This window comes from Molossus molossus, unplaced genomic scaffold (assembly GCF_014108415.1).
Source record: "Molossus molossus isolate mMolMol1 unplaced genomic scaffold, mMolMol1.p scaffold_m16_p_22, whole genome shotgun sequence".
Classification (NCBI taxonomy): domain Eukaryota; kingdom Metazoa; phylum Chordata; class Mammalia; order Chiroptera; family Molossidae; genus Molossus; species Molossus molossus.
In genome coordinates, this window is record NW_023425358.1 from 25,131,027 (window position 1) to 25,152,839 (window position 21,813).

At 51.7% G+C, this 21,813-nt stretch overlaps 1 protein-coding gene across 1 annotated transcript in view; it reads right to left on the bottom strand.

Annotated features, from left to right (window-relative positions):
• SGSM1 (small G protein signaling modulator 1) overlaps positions 1–21,813 on the bottom strand; it is a 62,119-nt gene that overhangs the window by 10,682 nt on the left and 29,624 nt on the right. The window contains exons 11-20 of the mRNA XM_036277082.1: positions 20,769–20,932; positions 20,471–20,603; positions 16,711–16,849; positions 14,167–14,231; positions 12,252–12,397; positions 8,238–8,366; positions 7,718–7,900; positions 6,388–6,456; positions 3,963–4,553; positions 1,623–1,747 (exon numbers count right to left, since the gene is read on the bottom strand). Coding sequence (XP_036132975.1) covers positions 1,623–1,747; positions 3,963–4,553; positions 6,388–6,456; positions 7,718–7,900; positions 8,238–8,366; positions 12,252–12,397; positions 14,167–14,231; positions 16,711–16,849; positions 20,471–20,603; positions 20,769–20,932 — 1,744 coding nt within the window. The remainder of the gene's footprint in view (positions 1–1,622; positions 1,748–3,962; positions 4,554–6,387; positions 6,457–7,717; positions 7,901–8,237; positions 8,367–12,251; positions 12,398–14,166; positions 14,232–16,710; positions 16,850–20,470; positions 20,604–20,768; positions 20,933–21,813) is intronic.

Consider the following 21,813-nt stretch of genomic DNA (forward strand, 5'->3'; position numbering starts at 1 on the left):
CAGGATGATGTCCAAACTCCTTAACTGGGGGTACAAGGCATTTATAGTCTCTTCCCAACCCATGTTCACAGCCTCGCCCATCATTCCTAGCACTTCCTCTCTGGCCACACGCAGGTATTTAACTTGTACACACAAAGCTCCCTTGGTCTGGAATTTGCATCTGCCCCTTAATAATCATGGCCAATATTTACTGAGCATTTACTATTTACTCAGCCCACTATACATATATTGCATCATTTAATTTTCAAAATAATCATACAAAAAAGGAACTGTTATTATCCCACTTCACAGATGGAGACAGGCGCAGAGAGGTAAGTGACATGCACAGAGGCACACGGCTAACAAATGACAGGGGCAGGATTCAAACCCAGGCAACCTCACCCCACAGTATAAGCTTCTAACCTGCAGGCCAAATGGTTTCTTCAGTTTCTCCTAATTTTGTCAAAGGCCTTCTCGATTGTCACCACCTCTGTGGGGCCTTCCGTGATTTTTCCCAATGCCATAACCAGGCAACAATCAGCCTATCCTTCCTTCTCCACCAACACTTTTTCATTTCAATGTAACACTAGTATGTTACATTGAAGCTGATTGTATTTGTATCTCCTAAACTAAGTTTTGAGAGGCAGTGATTGCTTGGGGGATGGTAAGCAAGGATAGTTAAGTGGTAGTGCTTGTTTATTAGTAAGACTGAATTAGAGCAGGGGTTAGTAAAGCTCTTCTGAGAGGTCAGGATAACAATCACTTCAGCTTTGAGGCCATATCTTCTGTCTCAACTACTCAGCTCGACAGAAGCTACCATAGACATATGTAAACAAACAGGCATGGCTGGGTTCTACTAAAGCTTTATGTACAGAAACAAGTCATGGCTGAAACTGGCCCACGGCCATAGCGGTAGTTTGCAAACCCAAGTCAGGGCAGCCTGGAAAGAAGCCAGGGTGTATTACCGAATATACAAAGCAAGTTGTAGAGAAACAGTTCGTAGTATAAGGTTTTAAACTTTAAAACATGCACGCTATTATATATCACATAATATACCATATGTTGTATGTTATATAGAGCTTTGGAGGAATGGCCCTAATGTATTAGCAGCAGTTACTTCTTCTGGGCGCGCGGAATTGATGACTGAACGTGGAAGAAGTTTCTCTTTATACCTATGCCCTTCTGGCTTCCTAGGCTGACTTAGGCTTTTCATGAGCATGGGTTACTTCCATATTTTTCTGAATAAAAGTAAATTTTAATGAAAAGTAATAAGCAGCTCCAGATCCTGGCTTAATGAGATAAAGCACAGATTCTAGAGCCCGAATAATGGGAGGATGGGTTCCCGCTCAGCCACTGCCCAGCTGGAGAAACTCTGAGCAACGGGGTATCCCTCTGAACCTCCATTTCCTGACCTATAAAAGGGGCTACTGCTTATCTCATAGGCCTGTTGTGAGGATTAAGTGAGACGAAGTCAGTAAAGGGCTCAGGATAGAGTCTGGTGTATATAGTAAGTAACGTCCTGTTACTGTCATTACTGTGGGCTGGAATGAGGTCCCCGGAGCCCACACTCTGCCATCCCCACAGACCCCACTCTGCCATCCCCACCAGACCCCACAGACGCAGCCCTGCCCCGCGCCAGCCACCTGCACATGACGTTGCGCAGCTTCTCCAGGTTGGCGGGCGTGAAGTACCAGTAGTTGCGGTCGCACCTCTGCACGTCCTTCTCGATGCGGTGCAGGTTCACCGTGTACAGGTCCAGCAGCTCCGGCTGCCGGCCACAGTGGGGAACGAAAGAAGTCACACCCCAGCCCCTCAGTGAGGCTGCCCGAGTCTCCCTCCTCCTCCTGACCCTCTCCTGTCGTCACCATACGAACACCCTAACCTGGACCAGCTGGGTGTTTGATTTGGTTTTGTTGTTGTCATTTTCTAAAAAAGCCCTTCATCTTTGTGTGATAAATATTCTTTTAATGTTTTCCTTTGATAAAATAACAATCCTACGAGGTGCGCTGACTTGTTACTCCTGCTTTGTAGATGAGGAAACCCAGAGAGAGTGATAACCGGGGCAGAAGTCTGCCCCTCTGCTGAAGCGGCAAGAAGAACGGAAGACTGAACGAAGTCCACTCTGGCAACACGCTGGACCTCACCACCCAACAGTCCTGAGGAAACGGCCCAATGGTGTGGCAAGAAGAGCATTTAGAGGCCAAAGTGAACCCCAAAATGCAAGAAAATACTGAAGCTGGCTTTTGCCTTGAGGGAAGCTGTCAAAACCGGGAGACATAAGCGTGGACTTCGTGGTGCTGTGGTCCCCCCACCCTGAAGGTTAGGGGTCTCGTGAGACTTTCCGCATTAGGGCGGGACCCCGAAGAGGGAAAACCAGAAACACTAACATCCTGGGGCCTCAAGGACAACTGCCGACCTTAAACACGGGGGCCAATTAGGTGCAGAAGACATCTCCCTGGATACCTGACACTCAGATCGGGTGGTGACTTACGTAACAAATCCCCGCTAGCCAGGCAGACTGAACAGCACGGAATCCAAATGAGAGTGCCCTCAGGCTGCTTCTGCTCAGGAAGACCCTGGGTACCAGGAAGAAGCTAAAGAAAACCCTCTTTTGAGGAATCTACCTTCCACCTAGGCCTCACATAATGTAACGGGGAAAGTTCCAAGAATGTTTCAGGAGAGACTTGGGAGTGAATTAACAATACATGGGTAGTACATTAAGAAAAAGAAAGCAGAGCCCTGGCCGGTTTGGCTCAGCGGTTAGAGATCGGCCCGTGGACTAATGAGTGCCGGGTTCATTGCGGTCAAGGGCACATACCTTGGTTGTGGTTGGTCCCCGGCCCTGGCAGGGGTCATGCAGGAGGCAACCAGTGGATGTGTCTCTCTCACGTCGATGTTTCTCTCTCTCTTCCTCTCTCCCCCTCCCACTCTATCTGAAGATATTTGAAAATATATCCTTGGGTGAGGATTAAAAAAAAAGAAGAAGAAAGAAAATGAAAACATTTAAGGAAATCACAATTTTTGCAAGAAAAAAAATACAGCTGCCTAAATGGTGCACATATATTATTATAATGCAAACTACTGACAGTCATTAACTAATATATGACATATGCTATACTAATATATACTAATATAATACTGAACTCTACTGGATGTCCAGGTTGGGAACGGTGTCGCTTATGTGGCAAGGATGTGGGGTGGGGAAGAAGAGGACTAAACCCTCTGCTTCCGTAGCTGGGAGTCAATGCACGATGTCTAAAACTGAAAAAAACTAAAAGAAGATCAAGTAGTAGCAATACAAGCATGTTATTTGCAGACATGGGGGTAAACACCAGGTAATCTGGGCTGAGTGAGTAAGTACTGTTGCCTCTGGGAAGGGCAATCTGGGGCCGGTGGGACAGATAACTCCCGGTGTTCGTATCCAGCCTTGTCTCAGTGTTTGACTCTTTCCAACAGGGCATGTGTATCCTTGATGGAAATAAGTTCTTGAAGGAAAATCGACACAAAAGAAACCTTCCTTGCGGTTGACCTCCTGTGGCTTGGACTTTTTGTTTGCAAGAAAGCAAACTTGAATATTTAAAAGATATCAGTAATACTCTCAACAATAAAGATGAAAAAAGGAGATACTGGACCTAAGTCAAGATGCTCATCACCAAGACTGCTACTGACCGAGTGTCCACCAAGTGCGAGGCACACAGGACCTGACTCAGTAGCTCTGAAAACAACTCAGGAAGACAGGCAGGGACATGAGGCTCAGAAAGGTAAAGTGGCCCGTCTAAGCTGGTCACTTTGAACCCAGGACGGCTTGACTGCAAAGCCTGTGTTAAGTATTTTATCACCGTCTCCCCAACTGGGTTTCCACAGTGAACCCCCCATGATGTGGAAAATGCAATGAACCAGAGGCCATCTGGATAACCGAGGTTTGGGGTGTACTCCTCCTACCGCAGCTGGAGAAAACTGAGAGGAGAATTCTAGACACTTACGGAGTAGGTGACACCGCTGGATGACACAGGGGACGCCTCGTTGTTGGCAGAAGTGCTCACGGCCAGAGAAGCCAAGGCAGGGAACAGACTCTCCATCTCAGGCTCCTCGGAGAGGTTGTCCTCACTGTCCACCTGGCTACCCTTCTCCACCTCGCCGCCCCCCCAGCCCTCCATCGGGGTGCCCTCCTTTTCAGGCAGAGCCACGTCCATGCTGCCGGGGATGGACATGAACTCGTCCATGCTCTCGTTGGCAAGGAGGTCACTCTCCAGGCTGTCCTGCACGGCCAGCTCCTCACGGGGAGCCTCATCCCGGGAGGTGGTGGCCTCGCTGCTCTGCCCTTCATCCACGCTGCTGTCCCCAGGTCGGAGCACCAGGGAGGCACTGCGCTGGGCGTCCATGACACCGTCCTCCGTGCTCAGGCTGGGCTCCGAGTGCTCTGAGAGGCCAGAGGAGAAGTTGTGGGAGGAGGGATGGCCAGAGTCCGGGGAACAGGTGCCATTCACCAGGTTCCCATTGGGGATCTTGGGCTGTTTCTCCTCCAACTTGCCCTCTGCCTCCACCTGCTCCACTTCATCCACAGACTCGAACACCTGAAGACAAGGTGCACAAGGACAGATGGACTAGGATGGACACTGGTGCTGTTTCCAGCAATAACCTCAATACTCATCAACAGAGGATTGGTTCAAATCCAGAACATTCATGTGATGGAGTACTACACAGTCAGCAAAAAGAGTGAGGCGGAACAAGATGTAATACATGCTCCCATTTGTGAAGAATAAAAAGTGACCTATGCCCATGAAAATACATAGAACAATCCAGAAAGAAACAAGGAAGCATTGCAGTTGACTCTGCAGAGGGATTACGAAGGAATTCAAATGGAAGGAGAATACTTGTCATCACACAAACTTATGTGCACATAATTTAAGTAAAATATTAGCAACATAAGGAACGGGCTGAACAAAGCATACTCTATCCATGTGATTGACTATTATGGATCAGTTTTCAAAAGTAGTTAGATGCACAGATGATCCTTAACCAATGCTGGAGTTAGGGGTATCGACCACTCACACTGTTAAACATCCACATATAACTTTGGCTCCCCAAAACTTAACTACTAATAGCCTACTGTTGACCTGAAGCCTTACCAATTAAACGGTTAACACATTTTCATGTTCTATACACTGTATCCCTACAATAAAGTAAGGTAGAGGAGAGAAAATGTTCTCAAGAGAACCATAAGAGCCCGGGCAACATGGCTCAGTTGGTTGAACATCACCCATTCACCAACGGGTCACTGGTACGATTCCGGATCAGGGCATGTGCCTGGGGGCCCCAGGCAGGGGGCATGCAGGAGGCAGCTGATGGCTGTCTCCCTCTCATCAATGTTTCTATCTCTCCCTCTCTCTCTAAAATGAATAAAATATATTTAAAAAAGAAAACCATAAGAGAAAACATATTTACAGTACCGTACATATTTATAAAAACAAATTCATATATAAGTGGACCTGCACAATTCAAACCCGTGTTGTTCAAGGGTCATCTACACATAAAATGCTCTGGGAAAATGTCCAGAATACATCTCAAAGGTCTATTTGTGGTTCTTTGTGTCCTGTGAGTACATTTCATCAAGGACAAACAGTGTAAGACCATGTCACTGGAAATATTTCTTCTCGTATGGTTACGTCACCAACTTGATTTACTGTTAGTTTCAAATGTATGTTTTTTAATGTCTCTTGATTGAACTGCTTTAAATTATGTAAAAAATAATTCACCTGCTTCCAAAGTCAAAACTAGAAAACGGAATATTCAGGGAAATGTAGCTTCATTCCCTGCCCCCACCTCTGTAGGGTAACCCTTTGCTTAGTTTCCAGCTCATCTTTCCATTGTTTTTGAAAACAGAGGCAAATACATGCACATATTAACATTTCTTCTTTTTACACAAAAAGTGGCATAGTATGAACTTTTTGCACTTCGCTTTTTTCTTTAATGAGTAAGACTGAAATAACATCCTTTTTTCATTGCATGAAGTGGAAAGTTGTTGAACGATAAGTACATACCCTGGTGCTTATGTGGAAATGTTAAGACTACCAAACACTGCAGTGCACTGTCTACGTGTGTGTGAGTGTGAAGTCCTACAGAGGGGCTGGAAGGACACACAGCCAACTGGCAGCAGTATTTCTGGGGAGGGCAAGCGGGGCTTAAGGATGGTCAAAGCCAAATTTAGCTTTCTCTGCAATATTTTAATTTTTTTTACAGAGAAAATAGATTTATATGTTACTTACGTAATTAAAAACTCAATCTTTAATACTAGTATAAAAGCTAACACAGGTAAACCATAGGTGACCCGGGGATGATGGGCATCCAAGTCCATTACTCCGGGCTGCAGGGAGGATGGTGGGGAGGGGCGTGGCCGAGGAAGGTCACCTGTGTGCTGCTGCTGGAGTCGCTCTGCAGGCGGATGTTCTGGTGGCCAGAACTGCAGCTCTGGGAGGACTGGGGGAGAGAGAGCAGGAGGGAGCACGGGTGAGGCTGCTTCACCCGGCCCAGGGCGCCTGCACTGGCTCAGGGGGCTGCTGGGCTGGGAGCTGGGAAGTCTAGCTTTCTCTCTCTGACTTGAGCAAGTCCCCTCTCAAGCCCTCAGGTTCCTACCTGCAAATGAACGTGATGGGGTCTCACCCTCTGCTCCCCGGAGCCTCTCAGAGGCTCCACCAGCCCCTGGGCTTCTACCTCCCACCCCTGCAACCAGAAAACTCCACCTTCAACTGCTCTGCACTTGAGACTTCTGGCTAACATTTTAGTTCAACTCAGAGTAACCTGCTGTAGGAATGGCTCAATTTTTTTTACTCCCTCTCTGTATATATAAGTGCTTTTTGCCCTACAACTTCTAGTTCCTGCCTACTCTGATGATAGGCTTGGCCATGTGACCTTTGGCCAATGGGATGTTAGCAAAGTTGCCAGGGTAGAGCCTGCAAAAGAGCTTGTGTATGCCTCTTTATGATCTGTGTTCACTGTGATAACGTACCACCCAGGTTAACCTGCTGGACAAGGAGACGTGGAACAGAGCTGAGTCACCCCAGGTATGTGAGAGAGCCCTGTGAAGGTCAACAAAACTTTTAGTTGACCTTCAGAGTTCAGAACTAACCTGCTGACCCACAGACTCATGAATAAAAGGAAATGTGTGTTGTTGGAAGCCATTGATGTTCAGGGCTGTTTGTTATGCAGTATTAGCGTGGCAATTGATGGCTGATACATTACTAGTGAAGAGAATTAACTTTCTTCTCAGCTCCTGCTTTGGGGTACTAAACTGGAGACTCTGTGACAATACATATGTCTGACTTGGTCACTGAAGTATTCCTGATATTCCAGAACATTCCTAACAGTACCTGGCACATGGTAGGCACTCAATAAGCATTTGTTGAATAAACAGAAGTCTAGCACTATGGTAGGTGCTTTACATACACTATCTCATTTAAGCTGCACACAAACTTCCCCCTTAAATGATTATTCCCATTTGACAGATGGGGAAACTGAGGCCCAGAAGCATGGGTGCTGACCTGAGGCCCCAGAGCTAAAAAATGGTGGAGCTGGAGTTCAAACTCAGGTCTATCAGCCTCCAGAGTCACCTTCCACCCCAAACTAGGAGAGAGACTGTCTCAGGGCTCCAGACACCCCGCCCTCACCGTTCCTACCACAGCCTGGTGGAGCAAGCCCGGCCTTCACACCCCGTCCCCTGCTCCAGGTGACCGCCCATCACCTCATTGCTGATGGTGGAGTCCCGGTGCATCATCCGGTGCAGGTGACCATCCAGGCTGGCCCCTGATGAGCACTTGGCCAGGGCGGCTGCATGGGACTCCCGCTCCCTCTGCCGCACGATGGCCTCACAGCCCAGCCACTCGGCCATGGTCTGTGCGTAGCAGGCATGAATCTGCTCGTCCACCTGCCAGGGGAGATGCAAGGTCATCTGAAGTGCTGGGATCGCGGGGGACAGCCAACGCCACTGGGAAGACCAGGTGGCTCTGACCTGGGATCCTGAGCCCTGGAAGCACCCACGCAACATTCATGGCATAACATGCAATCGACTTAACTGAGCACCTACTATGTGCCAGGAAGGAGAGAAGGAAGGTAATAAAAAAGGATGTGAATCTACAATTATCTCAAAGTAAAATGTTTATTAAAAAAAAAAAAAATGAGACCAGAGCTGCCCCGCCCCCCAGCCCCACAGTACCTGGCTCCTTTAGTTGCCAAAGACCCCACTGTCCACCAGGGTAACCAACCTCCTTCCTTTCTGTTTCTGTCATCCCGAACTGGTAGTGGCCCAGCAGGAAGGGCCACACAGCCTTTCGGATCTCGGGCTGGATGCCCCCATAGTAGATAAGACGCAGCAGCTCCTGCTCCTCATAACTCTGTGGTGGGGGGAGGGGAGAGCAAAGGTTTGGTCCACAGAAAACCAGGGGTGGACTCCGTGGCCCAGCAGTTCTGCTTTTCAGACCCAGCCCTTAGAGACCCTGGCATGAATGAGCAAAGCCGTATGTACCCAATACCCATTGCAATATGACATGAAAGCAAAACCCTAGCAACCCCTCAACTACCACCAGTGGGAGAACAGTACACCCCACCATGGGAATAGCACAGAGTAGAAAGGGCAGGAGATGCATCTATGAGAAACTACACAAAAGGATGTGCAATGTGTTGGAAAAAAACAAGATACAGATCATGTCTAGTGTGAACACATTTTGGTTAAAAAAAAAAACAAACGGCAGAAAGGCCAGTGTATAATGAACTTATAGTTCTATTTAATTTCTAGTCAATTTTGTATACTGAGTATATTTAGGAAAAACATGCAATTGACTTAACTGAGCACCTACTATGTGCCAGGAAGGAGAGAAGGAAGGTAATGAAAAAGGATGTGAATCTACAATTATCTCAAAGTAAAATGTTTATTAAAAAAAAAGAAAGACACCTGCGGCTTGTGCCGTATTTCTATTGCACAGCATTGCCCTCAAGCTTCCTGGTTCCCCACCTGCCTGCCCCACCTTGGTCCAGCATGAGACCAGAGCTGCCCCGCCCCCCAGCCCCTTGGGGTTTTTCATCTTGACTGAGCTCTAAGAAAACTGTGTTAAAGCAAAGTAATCCACAATGGACATGCGCAGCTTGTCCTGCACCTGCTAATAATTTCAGGGCACACTAGGATGGCTTTAGCAACTGTATGCCCTATTGTGGAGTCGATTTTTTTCTTGCTTTCTTTTAAAATCCATTCTTAGGCGAAGGCTTTGCAGTCCTAGTCAGTCCGGCTGGGGGACCAGCAGGGTCTATCTGGGCGCCGACGTGCGTTGGTGTGCGCGCCCATGACCACTGAAAGGCTCCTGAGGGGCGGGGGGATCCTGTTTCCTCTCACCTCTTTATTCCAAAATTAAAAGCCCACTTCACTTCTCAATGCTAGTCTCAGATGTGCAACCACAAGGCAAAACCAGCCCTTGTTTTGTCCTTGGTGGGAATTTTGGTTCATATTATGCAGACAGCCCCGTTTACAAATCAGAGAACTAATCTGTGGGTGAGGCTGTGAACACTTCATCAAAAATCCACATCCTTTTCTCCCGGAGTCCACGGCTGGACTCCACGGCTGGACTCCACGGCTGGACTCCACTTCCCAGCCTCCCCTGCAGTTAGGTGTGGCTAGGTGACTGGGTTCTGACCAATGGGATGTGAGAGGAAGTGATGGAAGGCAGTCCCAGTCCAGGGCTTTGAAAAAGCAGGTGTATTCCCCCTCACACCTTCCCCATTTCCCCTCTGCTGCCTAGAGGCAGGTGACCATGAGTCCCTGAAGGCTGATGGGGCCACAAGACTGACAGACTCCTCTGGAGGGCAGAGAGATGCCCACTCAGCAGGAATACCCACCCAGAACTGTTAAGTGAGCAAGAAATATACCCCTGTGGTGTCAATCAACTGAAATGGCAGGGACTCTGTATTGCTGCCGTTCAGTCTACCCTGATGCAACAATGCAAACAAGAACGGCGGAAACATGGCCGATAGGCCGTGAAAGGCTTGCAAAAACCTTGGATGAAAAATACTCGTTTTCCACTAATTTATTGTTTCCAGCAATGTGTCCTCAGACCAGTGCCTCCCAAATTCAGAAGATCTAGAAGATTTTCTAGAAGCATTTGGGAAACTTTCAAAAAATATAAATTCTTGGGCTCCACTCCCAGAGATGCTAAATTAGTGAAGCTGGAGTGGAGCCCAGATGTCGGTAAGTCTTTTACACGCCTCAGGAGCGAGCATCTCGTGGGCCGCTGGTGGAAACCATGACCTCTGGGAAAGCAAGCTCGCAGGTCTGTTTATATTTTAAATGCACGTCAGTCCATTCTATTTCTAGGAATCCACTCTCGAAATAAAACCACCAGTACAGAAAGACGTGCTTAGGAAGGGGCCAACTACAGCACTGCTGGCACAATTTTTTAAAAAGAGAGAGGCCAGATATCTACCATTAGGGAAAGATTTGAATCAATGATGGTCCATCCATATATGAATCGCTACGGTTCTAATATTCAACAATTCATAAGTACATCCTCAATATAAAAGTAAGCTGGTCACTGAAAATACAAATATAATGTCACCTCATTTTTTAAAGGAGTTACAGATACATTTGTATAGATGCTCTATGGATGTACAAGCATAGAAAACACAGGATACAGTCTACACCAAACTAACCCTATTCAATTAACTCAAGGGATCTGAGCTAGAGAAGTAAAGCAGAAGGGAAGTATTTTTTAGAAACTGTAAAGACTCTCTCCTTCAGCGTCGAACGTCAGGCAGGCTCCTGAGTTCTCTTTGGTCGAGGCCTCAACCTTGGGCCTGTCCTCCACCTGCCTGCCCGGCTGAGCAGAAATCCTGCTGGCAGTTTAGGGGGAGTCTCACCTGGACATCTGACCTAGTTCCTCGCCTCTCACAGCCTGACGCACAAACCTCTGGCCTGGCTTTAGCAGGAACCCCCACCCTGGATGTCTTCTGTTAGTTTTCCACCCACTGGCCCCTCACCCTGCTCACTGGCCATACATCAACAGCTGTCTTCTCTGAATTTGGAGTTGAGCTCAGTTCTATTCTGACGTCTCTTTCCCCTTTTGCAATAGTAAAAGCAAAGATAAAAATAAAAAATTTGTATTCTATATATAAAATGTGCATCCTTCGGTCTTTGAATTGTTACGGTAAATACAAATGCCTCCTGTAATTTAGAAAAACAACTGGTCTACGGCCATACCACCCTGAACGCGCCCGATCTCGTCAGAAAAACAACTGTTTTTGGCAAAAATGTAAAACAAGCCCCTGCTTGCCCAGATTTGGGAACCAGGCTGTTGTTCTCACCGAGTCCCCTGGCAATCCCACATTAACAGACACACAGCACCTTCCCCAGAGTGGAGAAGCCAGCCAGGGCCAGGTGCTCGCCAGCCCGGCCCCCAGGGCCCGGTGGAAAGGCACCGGCGGCTGGCTCATCCAGCGTGGAGGGTCAGGTACCGCCTGCTCCTGGAAGCAGTTCAATTCGTGTTTCTCAACGTGGATTCACCTTCCACAAGCCACGGGAGGTCCTTTTCCAACAAAGGTTTCTGTGGCCAAATCCATTTGAGGGAGTGCTCCATCTGCCCTCCCCGTACCCCCAATTTCCTGAGAGTGACAAGCACATTGGCATAGTCAGGGTTCAAAGAAATCCTTCAGGATACCAAGAGCTGTTTAATCTTATTTCCTGAGCTATCTGACTATGAAACTCTTTTCAAACATAAACATTTTCCTTCCAGGGACATTTGAATTCTTAGGAAAAACCTCAGAAATCTGTTTCCATGTGACATATCCAAATGGCAGAATCTCAGGCCCTAACACAGGCGGAAGAACGTTTTGAACAGCGGTGGGTTTTCTGAGTCCAGCTGCCTCCTCTGACTGAGCTACTCTCATCGTTCTACGCAGGCCCACGGGGGTGATGAACTCCTGCCCACTGGGACTCCCAGCGCCTCCTGCAGGACTGAGCATACAGCCGGTGCCTAACAAGCGCTCGGTGACTGACAGGCCTTCTCCTTCCAGGCGAGCACTGTCTTTTCCGTCCTCCTTGACCCCACCTCAATTGGCAAAAGCAGGCTATGGTCCTGGAACTCTCAGGGACTAGGAGGGAGCCTTCAATTGGGTTTGCAGAACTCAAAGCTATCACAACATCCTCGAGTCCCCACAGACAGGTCTAGTCCTCAGGTCACAGGATGGGCCCGCCCTGCAGTCTCGGCCCCGCCCAGGTGAGCCGGGCCACGCCTTACGGTGCTGTCCTGAAGGTACTGCTCCCAGATGCCCGCCGTCAGCCCGCGTCCAGCATCGCAGGGCAGGTCGGGAGACACGATCACGGGATTGACCAGGGCTGACAGGTGGGTCCGCACGGTGGACAGGTGTCTGCAGTAGGCAAGCCCTGTGCGGGGAGAGAGGGAAAGGATCATCAGCCATCCTCCAACCCTTCTTGCCTTGCCTCAGAGTGTCCCAGGTGCTTGTCCAGTCTTCCTGAACCCTCAGGACCCAACGAGTTCTCACCGTCCGCCGTTTCCAGGCAAGGAAGCTTAGGCTCACAGGGGTGAAGTCACTTGCTGGCTTGACAGCTTAATCTCTGTGACCCTGGGGAGGTTCTATCACCTTTCTCAACTTTGGTCAGGGTGACACCACCTCCTCTGCTGGAATCGAGGTATTTAATTCAAGGATGGAGGCAGAGAAGGGGCAGGCAAGAAGGGGCTAGTGACTGCGGGCTCACTGTGCCTCGGCGCCTCAATCCATGACGAGACTGGGAACGGGAAGTCCTGGCAAGTCACACCGAGAAGACACTGAGGGCAGCGGTTTGCTCTCAGAGAGGGCCTGCACTGTGCCTGCCAACCTTCCCCCGATCCATCCGGCACCTGGAGGGCGCAGTGCCTGGCACACAAGAGGCACTCGGCAACACTGGCTTGTTTGTGCGGACGCCATACCTGTCCTTGGCTCTCCCCTCACCCCCTTAACTCCAGAGAGGACCCTGACCTTCCAGAACCCGAGGACTCCCCTGCCGACGACGCTGAGGATATGTGGCTAACACCGACACAGCACAGCCTAAGTACCGGGGGCTGCGCCTGGAGTTACACATTCCAACTCCCATCCTCACCACGGCAGGTACCCTCGTTGCCCCCTTCTGACAGGCGGGAACTGAACCACACGTTTCACCACTTGCTCAGGTCACACACTGAGAAGGGTAGCGTTGGGATTTGAACCCAAACTGCCTGGTTCTGGAACCTGGGCTCTCGACTGCCATCAGGGATGAGCCACATTGTGTGATGACGTCATTCGAGACCCCTCGTAACCCGCTCCCCGTCATCCAGGAAGCGCTTCCATTTGAGTCCATAATAGTCCCCGGGCCCTGCTCTACGCCAGGCCCTGCGCTAGGCACAGAAAGGCAGACCTTGACCTGGGCGGGCTCAGGCTCCCGTGCCTCTCCCGGCCCTGGGGGACAGGCCCATGCACATGTGACACTTCTCCAGAATCCTGAAAATACCCTCATGTTTTCTCTGCATCCAGGCTGAGAGGCTGGGGGCACTGAACCTGCCAAGAGTCCTACAGCAGAGAGGAGAAAGCAGAGCCTCTGAAGCCAGGCCGGCCTGGGGCTGAGTCCCACTCTGTGGCCATGAGCTGTGTGAGCTTGGACAAGTCACTTCGCCTCTCTGTGCCTTAGTTTCCTCGCTTGTTGAAATTAAATCATCAGAGTACTTATATTTTGAATTTAGTTTTAAGTTCTCGGGAAGAGATCAGGACACATCCCTCTTCTGCTTCTTCCCACAGCAGAAGGGAACGGACAGGTATGGAGCACCTGTGGCGTGCGATGCGCGGTGCAGTCTATACACATGCTTCTCACTCAGCTCTGAAAACAACACTCTAAGGTGGGCACCAGGAATGCACCAGTGATTGAACCAAACCCCTGCCACCGAGGAACCCCACTGATCACGGCCCTCTTAGGACCAAAGTATAATATTTATCCCCAATCTGTAGATGAGGAAACTGAGGCTCAGAGAAGTGAATGTAATGTCACCAAACCAGGCATCTAGGAAACAGGAGCACAGGTCCAGACCCCAGAGCCGGGCTCCTTCCCCTGACACTGAAGGCATGCAGCAGGCACTCGGTGAGTGCTCCCTGGAGACCACAGTGGCAAGTAAGGTCAGTACGCACATCCATAGAAGGCTCTGGAGAGGATCTGGTACTTCATGTTGTCACAGAGAAGCTTCAGGGGAGCCCTGCAGGTGGAGGAAAAGGGAGAAACTCAGAGAAGATCCACACACGACCCAGGTTTCCTGGAGGGGTGACAGCTCATTATCTCTAGGAGCAGATTAAAACCGGCTGTCAAGGGGACTGCGGGGGCATTATTTCTGCCCATGCAGCATCACTGCCCCTTCTGCTATCAGCTTGGAGTCCCCAAATCTGCCCCTATGGTTTGGGTGGAGCTGGTTCTACCCAGTCCATGATTCAGGCTGGAGTCTCAGTGACTGGGTCAGAGGTGATGACGTGATCCAACCTGAGCCAATGAGAATCAGCCTTGGGACTTCTGTTGGAACAACTGGGGAACAGACACTGTTTCCCCTGATTCAGTTTCTAAGCCACTGGGATATGGGGCAGTGGCAGCTGGGATCCATTTCTGCTACTGCACAGAAAAGCCCACCAGAGAATGAAACCATCACAGTGGCAAACAGAGGCAAGAGCCAAAGAAACAGAGAGAGTCCTGTTTTGAGCATCTGGATCCAGCCATACCTGAAGCCTCTGCACCTGTTGGACTTTTCAATTCTGCCAAGATTTTCCTTTTTACTTGAACCAGTTGGAAGTGGGTTTCTGACACTTTCAGAAAGAGTTCTGACTTCTGAAGTGACCCAGCTGAACCAAACTGACCCAAACTGGGACTCAGAGTTCAGCTGACTGCAAAGTAGGTGATCCCTCAGAGATTCTCCTTGTATGGGAATTGGGGGGAGGGGCTGAAAAATGGGACAGGAATAGGCCCCAGCACTGTTGGAAAGTAAGGAGTGCGGGAGGGAGTGCTGTGCATTCTTGCACAGAACAGAGTAAAGTCATCCTAGGGGACACCCAGGAAAACCCAGGGACACTGAGGAGACATGGCTGAGGCCCCCCAGTTATACCCAGAGGCATTAAACTTCACAGTCACCCTCTCTGTGCCCTCAGGCTGGTGAGGCCCGAGCTACTCAGATCACGTGAGAGCAGCGTCTCACTGAGGCTGCTCCAGTGTGTACTTGGCTGTCTGCGAGGCTGTGAGCTACCTGTCACTAGAGGTGTGTAAGCAGACACAATGAGGGGGGGTACTACGTCAGAACAGCATTTCTCAGTGGTCCATGGGCCACCAGCCCGTGATCACTTGGAATTTCTCCACCGTGTGGGTTCCTAGGCCCGCACTGACCCACTCGGGCAGGACCTCTGGGGGGGCCCAGGAAGCAGCAGGGTGCGCTCCCTCCCCAGGCGGTTCTGCTGCACACTGACACGTGACACTGCCAGCTACAGCGGTGCTTCGCCCACGAAAGGACACATCTGGTCTTGGGATCTTGGTAGTGCAGATTCTGCTTCAGGAGGTCTGGGATGGACTGAGAATCTGCTCAGGGGATAATGTTTCTGGTCCACGGGGCTTAGAAGACTTAAAAAATCTGAATCCAGCCCCCACCCTTTATGCTCCTACAGCTGAAGACTGACCACCCAGTGGGACAGAGATCCAGCAGGGAAAGAAGGATCCCATTTCCCCAGGCCAGGCCAGTGGGACACAGACCGTGCTCATGAACGGGCTGAGTAGTTCTTCGAAAGAGACCCATGTTCAATGTGCAAGGAAAGAGATGATCTTGGGGTTTAACTTTATACAGTAAAACAGTGTGTCATTTATTGACTATTACCATGTGCCAAGTACCACATGATGGCCACTTTAAACCACTATTTGATTTGTCCTTACAACAGCTACATAAAGTAGGCCTCAGTGTCCCCATTGTGTGGCTGTCATTAAGCAGGAGCACGGGAGAACCGCACTTCCTGGCCCCTTGCGGACAGGGCCAAGGAGGTGTGGGTGGGAGTGACAGGTGCCTCGTTCGGGCTGCAGCATTTCAGTGCTGGTTCGAGTCCCTCCAAGCCACCTTCCTTCGGTCACGGTGATTGGCAATATTCCAGATGGTGGTGGCTCCGTCAGCCAGCAAGGGGGGGCTTTAACGTGGAGAAAGCAGAGTCTCCAGCTGACCCATAACAGACACCTGGCATGCATGACAAATACACCTCTGCTGTAACAGCCACTGCTGACTTCAGGACTGTGACTGCGACGTGCCTCGTTCACCCTGACTGATGCATGTGAGGAGGCTCCAGTAGCTAGGGCTTCACAAGGAGAAGCTTTGGCCTAGACTCGGATGACTCTAGAGCAGCGGTTCCCAACCCTCCTAATGCCGACCCTTTGGTACAGTCCCTCATGCTGACTGTGGGCGTGTCTGCATGTGGGCGGCCCCGCCTGGAGACGGATAGAGGAGCCGTGTCTCGGTTCCTAAGACCATCGGAAATATGTGTTTTCCGATGGTCTTAGGTGACCTCTGTGAAAGGGTTGTGCGACCCCCAGAGGGGCTGCGACCCCCAGGTTGAGACCCGCTGTTCTAGAGCCTCTGAAGCCAGAGCAAGGCAAGTGACAGGTGTCTGCAGATCTCTGGTCAACCCTTCCACTCCCCCCATCCACAGCTCAAGCCCTCATACCTCTCATGCTTGCAGCCATTGGTCGCACCACCATCCACCGAGCCATTCTGTGAGCAGGATGAGCAAGAGGATTTGTGGGGACTGGGCTGCCAGAGGGACGGCAGGTTGCTCATGGAGACATCCATCAGGTCCTGGGGCACTGTGGTGGGGTGAAGGGGCAGAGGAAGAGCCCTGGCTGAGCCTACGTCGGTTACAGAAACCTCACTCAAAACAAGCAGCTCGCTCCTTGGCCAGCACAGGGATAGGAAAAGCCCGTGTCACAGTAGGAAACAGCAACCCCAATCATCGTCTGACCCACGTCCTTGAGCCCACGATCCAGTGAAAGCCATCACCAAGTCTGGGTCCCCCGGCAAATGGGCAGGGCTGATAACAGGGAAGAGAGTGGAAGGGAAGAGAGAGACCAGAGCCAAGAAAGCAGGCCCAACCCAGAGCAGGAGGCCAAGCCTCGCACCATGTTGTCATTTTGGGGGCTTCTGGGATGGCAGATGGTCTCCGGTCCCCAAAGACAGACTCTCTGGGTGAGAGAGTCTCTGGTGGTAAGACAGGGAGCCGACTCATCTGATGAGGCAGGGCACACAAGGGCAAGAACCCAGTGGGGTCCTCACTGAAGGGCACCTGTGCTGTCCCTGGTCCTGGGCCACACAGCTGCTCCAACTGGGTCTCACCCAGGTTGGTGACTCCCAGAATCAGGGGGAGGGCTTGTCAAAGAGCCAGAAGCCTGGATCCCACCCCTGACCTACCGAATTAAAACCTTCTGGTCATACAGCCCTTCAGTCTATATTTCAAAAACAATTCTGATACAGCAGCCACATCTGAAAACCAAGAAGGCACGGCCGCCTGATCTCCTAACTCCTGGGCGCTGGTGATTCCTGAGCAACTGCCAGCAACAGCACTCAAGTCCCCCTGGCTGTTCTTCCGCAGCTCCATGACAACCGCAGCCTGTCTGTGACGCTGCAGAGCAAACCTAGCGGTGACACACACAACGCCTGTGGTTAACTTCTGGCCTCTTGCCCGTTCGAGAAGGAGCTAAGAAATTTTCTGTAGGACAGGGCTGAATAAATATTTTCTGTAAAGGGCCAGGGAGGAAATATTTTTGGATCTATGAGCCATTTGGTTGCTATCGTAACCACTCAACTCTGCTGTTGCAAAAGGAGCCACCAACAAAATGTAAACAAGCGAGCATGGGTGTGTGCTAATAAAACTTTATTTATGGGCACTGAAATGTGAGTTTCAAATTGTTTTCACCTGTCACAAAGTATTTTTCTGCTTTTCATTTTTTTCAGTTATTTAAAAAATGTAAAAACTATTCCCAGCTCGTGGGCCACACAGGATGAGGCTGGATTTGGCCTGCAGGCCGTAGTTTGCCAAGCCTTGCTCTAGGAAATTAAGAGGGGTGCACATTTACACCATGTGTCCTGCGCCCTCAAGGGTGAGTGCCAACACCCGCGTCTTCCCTCCGGCTCCCAGGACTCAGCCACCCAAGGTCAGCCCCGACCCCGTGGCACAGGAGAAAGCTGCCTCCAGAATGAGGTTTCCGGGGCCACCAAAGTGGTTTGTTACACTACTTCCTCCCCAGGCAGGCTCACCAATGAGCTGGCCAAGAGTGACCAGAACTCCTGTAAAATGTTCTAGAAAAATGGCCCCAGTTCTCAGTCAGGCCCAGGGAAGCGCTGAGCAGCTGCGCCCAGGTGTGGCGAGCACGCTCTGCCCCAGCCCCTCACTACGGAGCCCACAACCCTCCACGCTGTGTCCTGCAGGCACCAGCCAGACAGTGTAAGGTACTGATTTGTCTTTCTCCTCCATCTCCAATGGGACCAAGACTCAAATGACAACATGGCAGAGGTGGCTGGTACCCAGTCCCAGGGGTGGAAGGACCCAGACATTACTGGGGGGCTGCTGCTTCAAGCCTGGCTTGGGGAGCGTGGCATCCCATCTGGCTTGCTCCCACCGACTGCCCTTGGCCACCACCAGCACGGACCGGCCCGCAGGAACCACCGTCCAGGCAGGGCCCACGGAGACAGGGGACGTGCTGCCCAAGGGGTCGGGAACAACTTGAGACACAAAACAAAAAGCACCGGTGAAACGGAAGGTCAGAGGCGGGCGGCCGCCCAAACGACCAGAAGAACCAGTTCCTCGGCTTGGACCCTTCCCCGCCCTCCCCCACACGGCTCCCACACCCTGAACCAACGCTGACATTTATCAAGTGCTCCCATGGGCTGGGGCCATGCTAGGCAGAGGGTGCCTTGCCACCTGACGACCCCGCCCGGCAGGGAACGCATTTCTCTTCCCCTTTGCAGAAGAGAAAGCGGAGGGTGAGGGAGCTGGGCACTTGCACACCACCTCCTGCCAGTCGCTGGCTGAGGGCTGCTCCGGGAGACTGACTCCCTGGCACTTCTGTGCCCCAGCCATGGGCAGAGGGACCTTGGTGGCCAGAGCAACCCCTTGGGCAAAGGGATGAGTCTGGGAGCTGGGTGGTGCCGCGTGAAGAGAGTGCGTGGGCACCGCGGGCCCCAAGAGGCTAACACGGAGGCTGCCCAGACAAGGGCCACCCAGCTCCCAGCCTGGCTTCCCGCCAGGGCCCACGAGTCAGCTGTCGGAGGACGGAGCCCTGTGGGGAGGGTTTTCTGGAAAGGCGGCCACGGGGCATCTGGTCGTCGCTGATGACTCAGCTCTCGGTGGGGCTGTGTGCCACAGACAGCCTGGCAGGAAGGCACATGAACCCTTAGGACACTCTGGCTCTTAATGTCGCAGCCACAGGAGACTGTGCTCCCAACTGGCCGTGGATGGAAACACACCGGCCCAAGCCCCGGAAGACCTTCCCGCCAAGCCTGCCCCACACCCCGAGCCAATGAGAATCAGCACTGAGTGGCCGGGCATGGTCAGTTCAGCCTTGCGGGAAGGGCGTCTGCTTCCAAAGAGCCTCTTGCTGCCCAGTCAAGGTCACTTAAGCAAAGGGAGGCTCAGAGTCATGGTCCATCAAATAGGATCAATGGGGCCACAGAGCGTTAAATAAAACGAGGTGAACAGAAAGAACATATAATGCGATGCTGATTTGTTTAACAGACATCAATACAGTGCTTAATCCAATAAATGCCAGGCCTCCTTCCAAGAACTTTTCAAATAGTGATTCACTTAATCCTGACAACAGCCCACGGTCATGACGATCTGAATGGCAAGTCTCCATTCACTGAGCGCCTGTCTCTGGGCAGCCACCAGGCAAACCCCTGCGACAGGCTGTCGTCTCCCGTGCCACGTGCTCCGCGTCCCCTCTGCCGCCTGCACTCTCCTCGAGGGCCTGCCGTGGGCAAGGCCGTATCCTGCGGGCTTCGCTCGGACGACCTCGCCATCTCTGCATCCTCACAACACTTTGAGCCGACGTCTGAGAGTTCTCTCTGTGTCAAGTGCTTTACCCCATGTAATCCCCCCAAAGCCCCGTGAAGTACGTGCTACCAACATCTCCACTTTATAGGCGGTGGAAAGGAGGCACAGAGCGCGGAAGGGGCTTGCCCGAGTTCACCAGGATCTCAGAGCCCGCGCCGCTGCCACCACCTCATGCCCCTGCCAGTCAGCCGCCTCTATTGCTGAGAAGACAGGGGTTATTTGTTCTCATTTGGGGGCAAATCGAGGCCGCCGAGATACAAACTTCCTGATTCCTGGTCCCCTCATTGGCCCCAGCACCAGACCTCTTGTCCTGTTTCTAAACACGCGGGTCACTTTCAGGGTCAGCTAACGGGCGGCTCCTGGGCACAGGACCGCTTACCGAGCTCAGAGTGCAGGCTGGGGTAGATGATCCTGAACACGTAATCCGTGGCCTCGTCCTCTTCCTTGTCTGAAGACGTGGACTCGGCGGAACCCTGAGGGCTTCGCTTCCGCAGTTTGGGAAATACTTTGCCCTGAAAAAACACGTCCCAACGCATAGTCCCTGGGACACACCTGACCCCACCTGCAAGGCCTGAGGGTCTGGGTAGGGTGTGCAAGAGCCCTCAAAGCCACGTAAGGGCCTGGGACCGCTCCCCATGGCCGACCCCACCCCACCTCCCTGGGCCCAGCTCACTCACCTTTCCCCGCTGAGACCAGAGTGGGGGATCCAGCTGCCCGTGAGGGAGCAGCCCGTTCTCCAGGCACGACAGGAACTGCAGGAGGTGCCCCCCCTTGGGGAAGTGGAAGGGCGGCCTCTGGATCCCGTCCTGGCTGACCAGCACCACTGTCCCACCGCTGTCCACTGCCATGTGACCCAACAGTGAGTCACCTGAGGCCCGGTGACAGGGCCCTCCTGGCCGACACACCCCCCCAGGCACGCCGGGCCGGACACGTGGACCTGCCCTGAGGCTCTGGGACAGGCCTGGACAGAGGTCAGGGGCAGTTCTACCTCCTGAGTCCCTTTCATCCCGCCTCCCGTCACCATTCACTGGGAACATTAGGACTGGTCAAGAAGAGTGTGGTTGGCCTCTCTTCAGCCACCCACCAAAGGAAAAGGATGCCCCCAGCACCCCATGCCCCTCGAGCGCCCCCTACAAATCTACCTGACCTATTTCCGTACGGAGGCTTTCAGACCCGCCCCTTGGCAGGGAGCCGTTAACTGTTGCCAGCACGGATCACGCACTTACTGTACGTCAGCACATCGTGTAAAAGGCACCATCTCATTGTACAACTCAAAATATAAGGCATCTACTACTGCCTATTTTACGAACGATGAAACCGAGGCCCAGAGAGGTTATGTAACTCGCCAAGGGTCACACAGCTAGTAAGCAGCCCAGGTCTACCTCATTAAATACGCTTAAATGTTTTGCGCCTTGGTGGGCCGCAGGCCCCTTGCTTTCCCAAGCAGGATGACTCTCTGCTTATTAGGACTATACCTTCTTTGAGCTTTAAAGGGGAACTCCAGTCATAATCCCCGATTTGCAGAACACTAACTTCGGGGTGACAAAGACCCGGATTCAAGTCTCGGCTTGGAGCTTACAAGCTGTGTGTCTCTGTGCCTCGCTGCTTCCTCCCGTCAACTGGGAATGACAGAGCCCGTCGCGAGGTCACCGCTGATGCGCTCACAGGCATGCACGTGCTCGGGGTCACGCTTGGCACATCGTAAGCGCTCAGTGCCAGCGA